General features: G+C 30.4%; 2 protein-coding genes across 3 annotated transcripts in view; one reads left to right on the plus strand and one right to left on the minus strand.

Moving 5' to 3' along the window:
• Window positions 1-2,000, plus strand: part of LOC111056611 (glucose dehydrogenase [FAD, quinone]-like) — a 37,025-nt gene extending 35,025 nt beyond the window's left edge. Inside the window, exon 10 of the mRNA XM_022343996.2 lies at window positions 1-2,000. This exon is cut by the window's left edge and continues 421 nt beyond it. The gene's annotated coding sequence lies outside the window, so the exon portion shown is untranslated.
• Window positions 2,001-2,123: 123 nt separating this feature from the next.
• LOC111056612 (scavenger receptor class B member 1) overlaps window positions 2,124-12,661 on the minus strand; it is an 83,300-nt gene continuing 72,762 nt past the window's right edge. Inside the window, exons 6-10 of one of the 2 annotated variants that reach the window (XM_022343998.2) lie at window positions 10,387-10,611; window positions 8,497-8,659; window positions 7,284-7,402; window positions 6,582-6,707; window positions 2,124-5,100 (exon numbers count right to left, since the gene is read on the minus strand). In XM_022343998.2, coding sequence (XP_022199690.1) covers window positions 4,759-5,100; window positions 6,582-6,707; window positions 7,284-7,402; window positions 8,497-8,659; window positions 10,387-10,611 — 975 coding nt within the window. In that variant the 3' untranslated portion in view covers window positions 2,124-4,758. The remainder of the gene's footprint in view (window positions 5,101-6,581; window positions 6,708-7,283; window positions 7,403-8,496; window positions 8,660-10,386; window positions 10,612-12,661) is intronic. The other variant, XM_022343999.2, reaches the window with a different exon arrangement.

Consider the following 12,661-nt stretch of genomic DNA (forward strand, 5'->3'; position numbering starts at 1 on the left):
AAAGGTAAGATTCCTTAGCAGAGTTTCTCACTGTTTCAGAGCAGATGTCAAATCATCATGGCATTATTTAAATCACGAATTTTCGCGTTAGGTAATTGAAATCTGCTTTGCTGTAGGTGTTCCACACCTCTACATAAAGTACAACTTTATGAGTGTCTATTTCTTTCGTTTTAGTTTAATACCGAGTTCACACTGGGGCGATATTCACCAGGCAATTTCTACTTGACTGAGAATTTCAGCATCTCAGAAAATGAAAAACTACCTCGTGTGCTGCTTGCTGTCGGCCCTCAGTGAGTATAGAATGTATAGAATTTATATGAATTACATTCTATACTCACTGTTGGCCTAGCGATAGATTGCTTGCGATTTCTTCGAGGTTCATCATAAACTGTCAACATTATCTTTAAATAACATCCATATTCATCTTTGAACAAATGCTGACTGGAGCTCAAACTTGAGAATGAATTCAAAAACTCGTTCAAAATCCAGAAATGATGACTCATTGATTCTCTCCACATTTCTACCGAGCCGATTTATCGCTTGCTATATCTATAAACCCCCGTGCCATTTTTCTTGTCAATATTTCCTCGGCAATTTATTGCCTGGAAAATATCGCGTCGGTATGAACCCTGCCTATTGAGGACCCAGGTTGAGAACCCAGGTTCTCATCACATCTTGAACTTTTAGTAAATAACTAAACTTTGTGATTCACTCTGTTCATTTTCACAATAGAACTTTCAACTTACTTCTTACTTTTCAAATCTGGACAAGTTTCAGGGTTTCTAATGAGCTGTCTGATTAGTTGACTTGGGGTCAAAACATAGTGAAGCGGAGAAGGCTCATCATAATGCATGTATCTGAATTTCTCCGCTTTCTTCTAACTTCCACCTTACATTCGGTGATTCGGTGCTTCAAAATATGTTTTGACAAATTTGCTCCTTCTTCCTTGGAGAAGGTCTGAGGAGCACACAAGTAAAGCTAACGTGGTTGAATTTCACCTTCCGCTTTAAGCTTGAATTTTATCTTCCGCTGAACTCCCGCATATCAGTATTATAGTGCAAGTGTCGGGTACATCAGTAAAAATATTATTCTCATGAATTCTAACGGGACTATTCTCAAACAGCCTGGCCGAACGAGTATCAATAGTCCTATTAAAAATTGTGGAAGTAATATTGTGGAAGTCCAAGCAGAGAAGTCATTGCTGACTGCTCACAAACGATCAATTGAAAAGTTAGATTGTAATATTTGTAAGAAAGCTGGGGATTGTGGAGGGATATTATTTTTTATGCATTATTATTTTATGCATATTTATTTTTTACATAACTTTATGTATAATATGCAGTGGCCATTGCATTGTTATTGACATTTTACACTAAAGTTGTGTTGGAAAAATGATAATTTTTTTGTTCGTTTCAAAATTTCTGTTATGCTCTTCTGATCTGTTGCAAAATATGACTGAACATTTATTTTCCTCTCATTCTTGTATACGTGTGGTTTGACCGTCAACCCTCACTTTATATTACTAGGCGATTGATTATTTCATTTCAATAATTTGTATTAGCCCTCCTTATAAGGAAAAGTGATTACAACAATGTATAACTACAATAGTTGTAAAATCGCTTCCTGTTGGTTCGGAAACCACCTGAAACTGTAGGTCAATTCATCTCTCATTATCATCCTTCTCATTACCCACGCACAGGCCTAGAGCTTATGTGGACATCACCCTCAGTAAAAATAGTTGAATAAATAAATAGTTGTAATAGTTGTATAAGTTGGTTATAGAAGAGAAGTCTAGGCATTATATTCGTATTTATAAGGATGTAAGTTACTATAATAATGTATGTTAGGCCCTATATAACTTAATTAAAACAATATAAAAACTTGTGGTAACTTTTATTAAAAACTTTAAAATATTTAAACGTTTTTAATAAAAGGGTACCACAAGTTGTTATATTGTTTCTATTAATTTGAATTAAAGTAGCCCATATAAGTGAACTGATCCTATATAACTTGTATATTTATCAATATTACACTGAACCATCAATTGGAACATACATTTGACTGGTTGGGTTTCTGTTGAGGAGACGAATAGCTTATGCGTGAATGAAAATAATTGACTATAGTTACATTTTTAATATTTATTTAGTTTTAGAACGTGTATTTATTACAAAATATCAAGATTGAAATATTTACAAAAGGTATTCCCATACTCAAGGGCATTCATAAGAGCAATCATACTAATACATACTAACATACATAGACACGGAATGACTTACATGTCTCTAAAATTCAATCATACAATAACTAAACATAAACAGTATTTAATACTGTGGAATTTTATACAACTCTATTCCTAACAGTGATAACAATTGGAAAAATAACACTTAAAAATACGGTAATTATGATTATAAATAATATACCTAATTATTTTAACTTATAAGCATTGAGCAAGGATCATCACTGGAAATCATAAATATAATGTATTATACGTATTAAAATTGTTTTAAAAATAAGTTCCACTCAACTGAGTCATGTATGAAAGAAGATTTTACCTCTCCAATAATATTGATTTTATGAAATGTGTCTTACGTGTTACGCGAATTACAAGGATAAAAAAATTATTAAACATAAGATACCTATAAATCTAACACAATTTATTAACAATAATAGATGGGTATTAACCGTTATTTAATTCAATAGAATAGAATCAAATGAAGTGTGTGAGTCTCAGTGAAGCTGAAATATGACTGATATAGATTTTGTGACACTACTATAATCTATAATAACATATTTGACTCCCTCACTGATGCCCCACACAGTTTAAAACACAGTTCAGAATATTATTTGGTATGGTACATTTTGAAAAAGCAATACATCACTATCAAATAAGTAGTTCCGTTTTCCAAATGAATGTGTAAAAAGTTTTATTCCCAAAGTTTCATGTGTGGTTTAGAATAGTTGTTCAAAGACTATGGCCAATATTCTCATACACACTACATTTATTACACATTGCATTAAATGCATTCTATAATATATTGACTGTATTTTCATCCTGTCTATTTTTATACACATTACTCAAAGTGTACCTTGATTGGCAAAGATTATGGATTCATAACCGCAGTAGGTGTGGAGTTTATTCACAATAAAATAAAAGATTTCGTAAAATTAATCTATAAATTTATGATGGTAGATGATTTTGAAGAATGAATTTGTTCAAATAGAAAAAAAGTCTAATCTACCACGAGAATTTTCTAAATTATGAATGATAAATCCCACAAATAGAGAAAATGAGGCTTTGAAATTTGCTTTTCTATGAAATACCATCAATAAAACCAAGAAAAAATATTATAAAAATACTCTATAAAGAAATACCTAATCTACATATAGCTGATTCCTCGCAGAATTATCAAGAAATTAAACTATTTCTACACAAAATGCTAAGTAGCATTAACATATTGCCAAATCTCTGGCCAACAACCTTTGATCTTACCCTCGTGATATCACATACTTATCACATACCAATGTTATTTATTGGATAATTGCTAAAACAATTCATTTCCTAAATACTAAATTCTCATAAAAAACATTAGATTTATTTTACAGCATCAATAGATTCTGTAATTAAATTCTTTGACTAATAACAACTATTTTAATATAGGAATGTGATTCCCAACTTGAACGCTTTAAAATATGAAGACTTTGCAATGATTTATTATTCAAACTTCCCCTACAATCACAAAGAATATGACTTCCCAATTGCTTTGAGGAGTTTTATACTGTATTTTTACACCTAAAAATATTATTATGGTGCATAATCTATTCTAAAATATATTCATCAATAATTCATAAAATTGGTTAATATCAATACAGAAATAACATCCTATCAAGTTATTGATGAACTCACATTTTGTGGCATTATTATAACACTTTTATAGGCCTATGTTTATATCATAAATTTAGTTCTATGGTGTAAGTAGAATGTAGTGCTTTTGAAATACGCGATATAGAAATGCAATTCTTGCATACGAGCTTGTACACTGTACATAACAATATCATGTAGGCCTATTATAAAATGTGATAACCGTAAATAAAACTATCAACTGATTTTCACGCCAAAATTCGTTTAAATTTCAGCGATGAATAGCACAGAATTATTAACAACATGAGCTACCAACTAGTCATTTGTGACGTTTATATGGTGCATGTGCGTCACATTCTGACAACTATACGATTTTTTCCATGAATATTACTATATTAAATTATATAGTCTTTAAACTGACTAAAGTATTTCACATCACACTTCGTATTTTCAATGGAAAGTTGAATTATTCTGTTCAAGTTATAGTCTTCTTTACTAAATTAATCCACATTATCACTTTCGTATAACATAGAAGAGTTTGATCATAAAAATGAATCATGAAGTTATGATACTCTTGACTAAAGTATTTCACATTCACAGTTCGTATTTTCAATGGATAGTTGAATTATTCTGTTCAAGTTATAGTCTTCTTGACTAAATTATTCCACATTATCACTTTCTTATAACATAGAAGAGTTTGATCATAAAAATGAGTCATTCAAAGTTATGGTACTTTTGACTAAAGTATTTCACATTGTTACTCCCTAACAGCAATAGAAAGATCCATTATCGATCATTTTTTTGAGATTTTTAGTCTCCTTGACTGAATAACCTCGTTATTACTTCCTGATATGAGCAGAAAGTTTAGTTATTGATAAAAAAGTGGAACTCTGGTCCTTTCATTCATCCAGGTTTTCTCTGTCAACTGGCGTTAGTAGGGAACAGTAATAGACTTCCATCTCTTTTGAGTTGTTATTATTAGTAGCGACTGCATCTCTTTCTTTGGGCTTGCGTTTCTGGACTGGAAACACCTCTCTTGTTAACATATCGTCCCTCCAAACAGCTGTTGGATCGTTCAAATTGATGTCTCTTGGCACACAGAATCCCACAGCTACACTGAGTACCATAAATGCAACTCCACCGATTAGTAGCATGTAAATTATGACTGACAGAGTTGCAGGGGCCACATTCAGATACATGTAGAACCTTGTTGAGACGTCTGAAGGTAGTCCATCCATGTACTGCAACAGAATCATACGGTTTATATTTGTCTCAATTGGTCAATTAATAAGAAATAAAGCCATAAGTCGGTAAAAATAATTTAGAACACACAACGCACTAATCTTACAAATAGTATATAATCTATTTCTTTTCTATTTATTTTGTATAATGTATTTTAAACACTGAAAACCCACAATGCAATTTTTCAAACTAAGCCCCTATTTAGAAGTGTACATATATTTTCGCTTAAAAACCTCTATATAGATGTGCCAGAACGATATATTTATATATTTGTGATATATTTATCATCTTTATAAATAATAAAGCATACAATATTAAATTTGTGTAAATCAATACATATCACAGCTGAAACATCCAATAGGTGAATAATTCATGAGGAAAAATATATTATGGAATATCCATCATCTCTATCAAAATTTTAGAAAGAGTTTCTGAGAAACAGTTTTTACTCTATGCCTTTTGTTCCCTTCCCAATCATTCATGATGGGTTAAGAATGAAATTGTATCTATGAATGTATTAATAAATTATTAAATCAACAAGTACGAGCAATCTTAACAAAAATATCCCTTTTAATACCCGATATGAAATTCTAAAATTAATAGTTATAATGAAATTAAAAAATCTTATTATGAAATTTACAGAGAAAAGAAAAACTTTTTGTGAACTAGGCTAATGCAGATAGTGTTGTGGTAGGCTTGTATCCATAATGGATTAAAGTACGTGTGTGACAAAATTGTCAAACACCCATATATTTATTGAGAAATAGAAACTTTAGTTCAATCATTATCAATCACAAGTGAATTGGGCTAACTTGATGGAGTTTACTAGATTGATGATCAGTATATTTTATACAGTAGCAGCCGATACTAGTTTCCCAACATTGTAGGAAATAATTTTGTTACATTGTTACAATTGTCTTCCCAAACATTACATTGTCTTCTCAATTTTTAAATTGTGGTTGTAACAATTTCGAGTTGTTTGATTCAATCATAAAATTTCAAACTCATAGACATATGCCTTTCTACAACCACTGGCCCCTTTCGGCTCTTTATTTCGTGAGAAAAAATTTTCAAACTTTGTTTTGAAACTAATTGATAGAAACAATGGAGCTATAAAAGTAAGTAAGTATTCTTAGAGAGGGACAAGACACTACTCATATTGGGTTTTCCATCTTGACTTGAACAATATGTTTGGAATGAGTATTTCAAATTCTTTGAATTTCTTCATTTGCAGTAGAAAATCAACTCTAATTATCAATGTAGGATTTTATAATGTATTAAAGCTTTTTGTATAGTGAGTATTTCATAATATCAATGTTTTTTCAATTGGAGAGTGCAGTAGAAAATCAACTCAGATTATCAATGTAGGATATTTTAATGTGTTATAGCTTTATGTATAAATACTCACTTATTTCATAATATCATTGTTTTTTTTTCAATTGGAAAGTTTCAATAGAAAATAAAAAGCTAATTGACTCACAATATCAGTCCATAGCATAGGGATAACTTGATGAGCAAATCGTTCAACTTTTGCCATACTAGACAAATCTCCCAACGCCATGTTGATCTGCATTTTGACTGAAAGACGAAGAGGGAGGCCAGATTCCTGGAACATTTTAAAATAGTCAGGTCAGAAATTTCAGAAAGTCATTAAAAAATAAATCAATTATCAGTATCAATGTACTAATTACTGATCATAGAAGAACGAAAATAAAATATTCTACAATGCTTGAAAGTGTAATTCAATCAACCAAATGTGGTTTACATTATGGACAGAAACAAACATAATAATAATAACGCGAATAAGGCAAAATACTTCTGTGAAATACAGTTATTGATCTAATATAATAATATGAGTATAGTCTACATGTGAAAAAAATAACAGGTCACTGGTTATAATATGTCAAACTTTGGATAGAGTTGTAACATGTAACTATAATGATAGAACAAAAATCCGAATTATATATTCATTAGCGTTCGAATAAATGCAATCTTCTATTTATTTTATCAATAGATGTGTAATCTTATGCAAACACTTTCATTTATAATCTTATACTTATTCAATTGGAAGAGTGTTACAATATATTTAAAAAATATATAAAAGCAATAACTGTCAAACAATGAATGAGGAATTTTGTAGGAATAACCTAGAATATTTCTAGAAATCAAATCAATCACTTACCGGATTTACTGTGAAGAATGTGGTATGCAGTTTAGGGTCCGGATGCAATCCTTCAACAGCTTTTAGAAGTGATTCATCCGCCTGATAGAAATGAGGATACGACAGTGCAATGGGAAATCCTGAAAATAAAACATGGAAATTAATTGTTAGGCGTACTGAAAAATGATAGGAAAATAAGATGCATTGAATAAAAAAAAATGGAATCTTGAAGTAGTTATTATAGTTATTATTTCACAATAATTTTATTTAGGAAATTGGTTATTTTATTAACAATATTAAATTTGATGAATGATGAAATGTGGAGACAGTGGAAAAATACGATAATATCAATTTGATATGGGTAGCATAAATATATAATAGATGTTGAATGTTTTCAACAACAACTTGATTTTCAGAAATTTTAGAGTTCTCACAAATTGAAAGTTAAGTGGGTCAAATTAATTGGATTGAGCAGAAATATCTAAAAAGTATGAAAAGCTTTGATCAGTTAGAATATTCATCAAAATCACTTATTACTAGGTTTTATTTTCAACATTCTTTAGAATCAGACTATGGGAAAAATTTGTGCATAGAAATAAAAGAAGAAAAGTTTCATCAAATCCTACAAATACTAGGAGCATATATACCGTATTATCATTCTAAACGAGAGGCTAGTTCATATTTTTCAGGGTTCTAACAGTTCCCGTGAATGTTGTAAGAAATTTCTACAATATCATCCATTCATTGATTATGGATCATATTACGGTATTCATTCTAATAAATTACTACTCTATCAATCTAGGAAATCATCCTATCCAATGATTTTAATAGGTTTCCATTAAGAGTATATCCAATGAATGTGTGATTCAAATACCATAATTGAAAAAATATGATTATTAGACTGTAGTGTCATAATAATAGTTCAAAAACGAATTATTAACTCGCAGTTTGTCATGGATAGCAGAATAAATGAGTAAAAAATATGAAATGCAACAATTCAAATTTGTAATTAACTCGTAGCCCTACTTCAAAAATTGAAATGACATGGTGATAGGTTTTCACTTCATGCAAGCGTAAAAAACGCGTTCTTCATTTTGTATGACTTTAGTGTACAAAAATAGACTATTTGTTTTTTCTCAAAAGTTACAGAATTTTCTATTTAATTATTATTGAATATTGATTTTTTATCTTAATGATTGAATTATAGCTCTGTACTGTAGCTGATAACTCTCACCATAATAGCAGTCAGTTACATCAATTAGTCCAGGAGCCAGACAATGCCCCTTGCGACAGAAGCATTTGTTTGAAGAATTGTTTTCTCCATTGTCGAGAGCATTGTCTTGGAAATGGTATGTGTAACCATGTAATCCATCTAGTGTTTCTTCCCCAACTCGTACCTGTAAAAAAATTGTAATGAGTCATAAAGAGCAACTGAAACTTCCTAATTCAGTTAAAATCATTCCAATAGATATTATAAACAGTTCAAAACAGCATTACAATGAACTCTAGATGTCCAATAATTCATAAAAGTATTTTCCTGTTAAATAATGAATAGTGATGTGGTTCGACAATTTTATTCCTTAGTTATATTATTTAATTATAGAGAGTGAGTCATGTGTATGGGTACCCTTCAACAAGTTAGAGACTGTTGTAGATATAATACTGTGAAGTCTCCAATTTATTGAAGAGTTCCCATACATATGACTGACTCTGTATATTGATTAATAAAAATTAATTGAATAATTGTTTTTTTATTAAAACGTGCTGTGATTATGCCAGTTTACTTTGCTGATGTTTTACTTTATTTCAATTGATGTTCTGTAAAAGATGCAATCACACTTTATCTATTTATTTATTCTTAGCACCCGTTGCTTTTATGGAATATTCGGTTATAATTCCATTTTTCAGTAGAAAAGAAATTTTGAAAATGTAAGGGATATATTATAATGGAGAAAACAACCGACATCATATTATGATGAGGAATGTTTTTAAATACCTAGTGAGAGAAGGACCCATGCTGTGAATATTAGTGGAAATTTACTAATTAGCCTGTATTGAAAATCCAAAGAACATGAGAATTTCTCTCTAATAATAAATTTAATTGATAGAAGATTATAGTAGTTAATAACCTTATCTTGACTCTCAGCATTAAATCTAAATTCTCATTGGAAAATCAATGCCATCCAATATCTATTAAAGGAATTGATAGAGAAGTGTAATCATAACCCTATTTTGGACTTTTAAAATGTTACCGTATCTAAATTTGGGAGAGAATTAGTACAAAGAATATCCTTAGTTTTTCTCTTCCGATCAGTGCTTCTTTGTGAAAATTATAAATAAATAAATAAATAAATATGTTATGGTAAATTATGACTTGTTATACAAATTTTGTTGAATCACTTTTTTCATGTATTTCACACGACTTGCAGTCAATTATTCTAAGTAAATAATCAAATTTATTCACTTACTGACTGGAGTACACAGTGGAGTTACTAACAGACTGTTGAAAATGAACGCTAGCCGTTTGAAAGTACTCAAGTCAGTAAGTAAAATAATTTGTTTATTTAATTAAAATAATTGACTGCAAGTCATGTGAAATACATAAAAAAGGTGTGCATCGCAGCTCGGAATGGATCGAGAAACCATAATCTATTATTGAATACTACCAGAGACAAACGAATAGACTTACGCTTATCCTTTCTCTATTATACTACTGACCTGGGTCCTATTTCACAAAGGTACAAGTAGGTTACAAGTCTTGTTGCCAACCATGGTTTTGGAGAACAGCTGATTACAAGCGTTTCACAAAAGCAGAATTGTAGACTTGTAGTTACAATGAATTTCTACAAGTTTACAAGTGATTTGCTTGTTACGAACAAGTGATTTTGCCTGTTTCTCAAAGATTTTCATTGTAGCCAACAATTTTTGTCAAAATTACTTGTTCGGTTACGATTATTTAGGTGATTATATATGTAAATAACTTTTTGTAGCCTATATTATGCTTGAATGACATATAATCTTTACGGATACATCTTTAGAATTTGAAACTCTATAATGAAACAGTTCATAGAATTTTTACTATATACTGAATTATATAATATGGAATTTGAGGGTGTATATTTACCAGTGGCATAGATCGACATAGAGATTTTCTGAAGAACCGTAGAGTATCATTGGGTTTTATGTAGGATGGAAATTTGCTGCCATCGCTGGAATTGGAAACTACGTCACAGGGTGCTTCCCACTGGGGCAGATATGGACGGTTGTTGTAGTTATCAATCAATCCTCCCAATCGAGGATCCGTCATTCCTGTGAATGTGGTGCTTGTGTCTCCTTCGAAGTAGTACATCTGCAGAACAACAAACACTTTAATAAGAAGCATATATCAACATTAGGATTGAGTAGCATTGGAATTTTTAATGAGCAAAGAATGATAATCTTATTGATTCACTCATGTAAATGATGTAGCATTGTCATGTATTGTATATTAAAAAATAAGATTATTATATTGAGTGGCATTGATAGCATTAAACACATTAAAAGTAGAGATAATCAGACTAGGTGATAATTCACTCAAGTAAATGATGCAGCATTGTCAAGTATATTAAGAAAAAAAAACTAAAGAAATAGAATTTCATAGCTGAATGAATAGATTCTTCCAAGAAAACCCTCTCACGATGTTAACAGGAGTGAATAGATAAGAATGTCTGCAATCAAACGATCATATCAATGATAATCATGATCATAATTATTGGTCATAATCAATGTTGCTTGAAAATTTTGTAGCAACACCCATTGAACACATTGCAATAAAAAGTTTTAGTTTTGTTGAAAAATGAATATTTGTCTTTACCATAGGCCATTTTCAGTGTTATTATTCATACATTCCTGTTTGTCACCATATGTATTGCAATACCTAATTGAATCAAAATATATATTATCTCTCATTCAAGAAATCGAGAGCGTAGATCAGAGCTTTCAGCTGAATTAATAGTGAAGTTGGAGCTTCAAAGCTGTAAAAGTAAATTCCCAGAGGTGAATTGTACCCACGGCTTAGAGATTGCTGGATTTAAAGTTTCATCAGTAGAAAACAATTGGGAAACCTAAAAATGTTAATGGTCAAGAGTATAAGTGCCGTGAAATTATATGTATATAAATGATTGAGGACCACATTTTTATGAAGAAACGATAAGATGCAAGTTTAATGATGACAAGACACTCTTTTTCAGGTATTGAAGAAATATATTAACCAAGAAAATGTATTATTGTTATTACTGATCATAAAAATTGGAAATAACGGAAGATTTTATATGAGTTTACTCATTGATTGCTTGAAAGGTACCATGTTGCATCATTGTGCGATGTTTCCAAATTGGGTTGAATAGATTACATAGGAGCGCCTATATTTTTGTCTTGATTCAGTATATTAGGCCTATATTTAGTATAATTGGACCTACTGTTACATAGAAAGAAAGAAAATGTATAATAATTATTGTAATGTTCTTATAACGAAATAGTCTACAAATTGAAGCTGAAAATAAGCGAGCATAAAACTGAAATTAGTTCTGTAGAACCATAAAACCATTCATGAAGTTGAACCAAACTGAAACGTAATATGTGGGTTTGTACCGCTTTTATTTATACCGGCTCATTGATTAATTAATACAGTACACTCTAAATTAGCCACATTATAGATTTCGTAATGTCTTTTGGATAGAAAAAGGAAAATTTTGTAACCGAGGAAGTTTATTTCTATTCATTAATTTTATGGTAAATAGGTAAGAAGGTACCGGTAATGGTACCTAATAGAAGGTCTATTATAGTGAATAGGTATTGTTGATCCACCTGCCTCCTGCTTACTCTAATAGTAAAAACGAGGGTGACTTCTTGAATATCATATATATGAAAGTGGATTTTTCTTATGTAGTTTGGAATAAATTGATTTGTGAAATGATTATTTATCGAAAATAATTTGCATGGAGTTTCTCGTTTCTCGTTTCAATGCTTACAATAATATTTAATGTTGAATAAAATAAGATTAAGTTTTCACTGAATGCAAAGAATAGCAAGGCATTCCCAGGCATTGAAGTTTCTCAAAAAGCTAAGAGCAATAATAAAATAATAATCCTTGCTACTTTCGCTTGATGAACTTCCAGCAAAGTTTCATGTTGCTCTACAAGCAATCGTTTTATTAAGACATTTACTTCAAAGTACCCCTAAATTATGCATCGTATATAGCCTGATAAAGTTTTATTGAGCACTTACTTTGATTCACTATCAGCATATAATTATTATTATGCAACTCTTCAACGGTACCTTTATAGGACTAGTTTGTTTCGATAACAATGATGATGTAGCTGGTGTTATTGAATTATATATTATTAATTTTAACAAAAAGC

This window comes from Nilaparvata lugens, chromosome X, assembly GCF_014356525.2.
Source record: "Nilaparvata lugens isolate BPH chromosome X, ASM1435652v1, whole genome shotgun sequence".
Classification (NCBI taxonomy): Eukaryota; Metazoa; Arthropoda; class Insecta; order Hemiptera; family Delphacidae; genus Nilaparvata; species Nilaparvata lugens.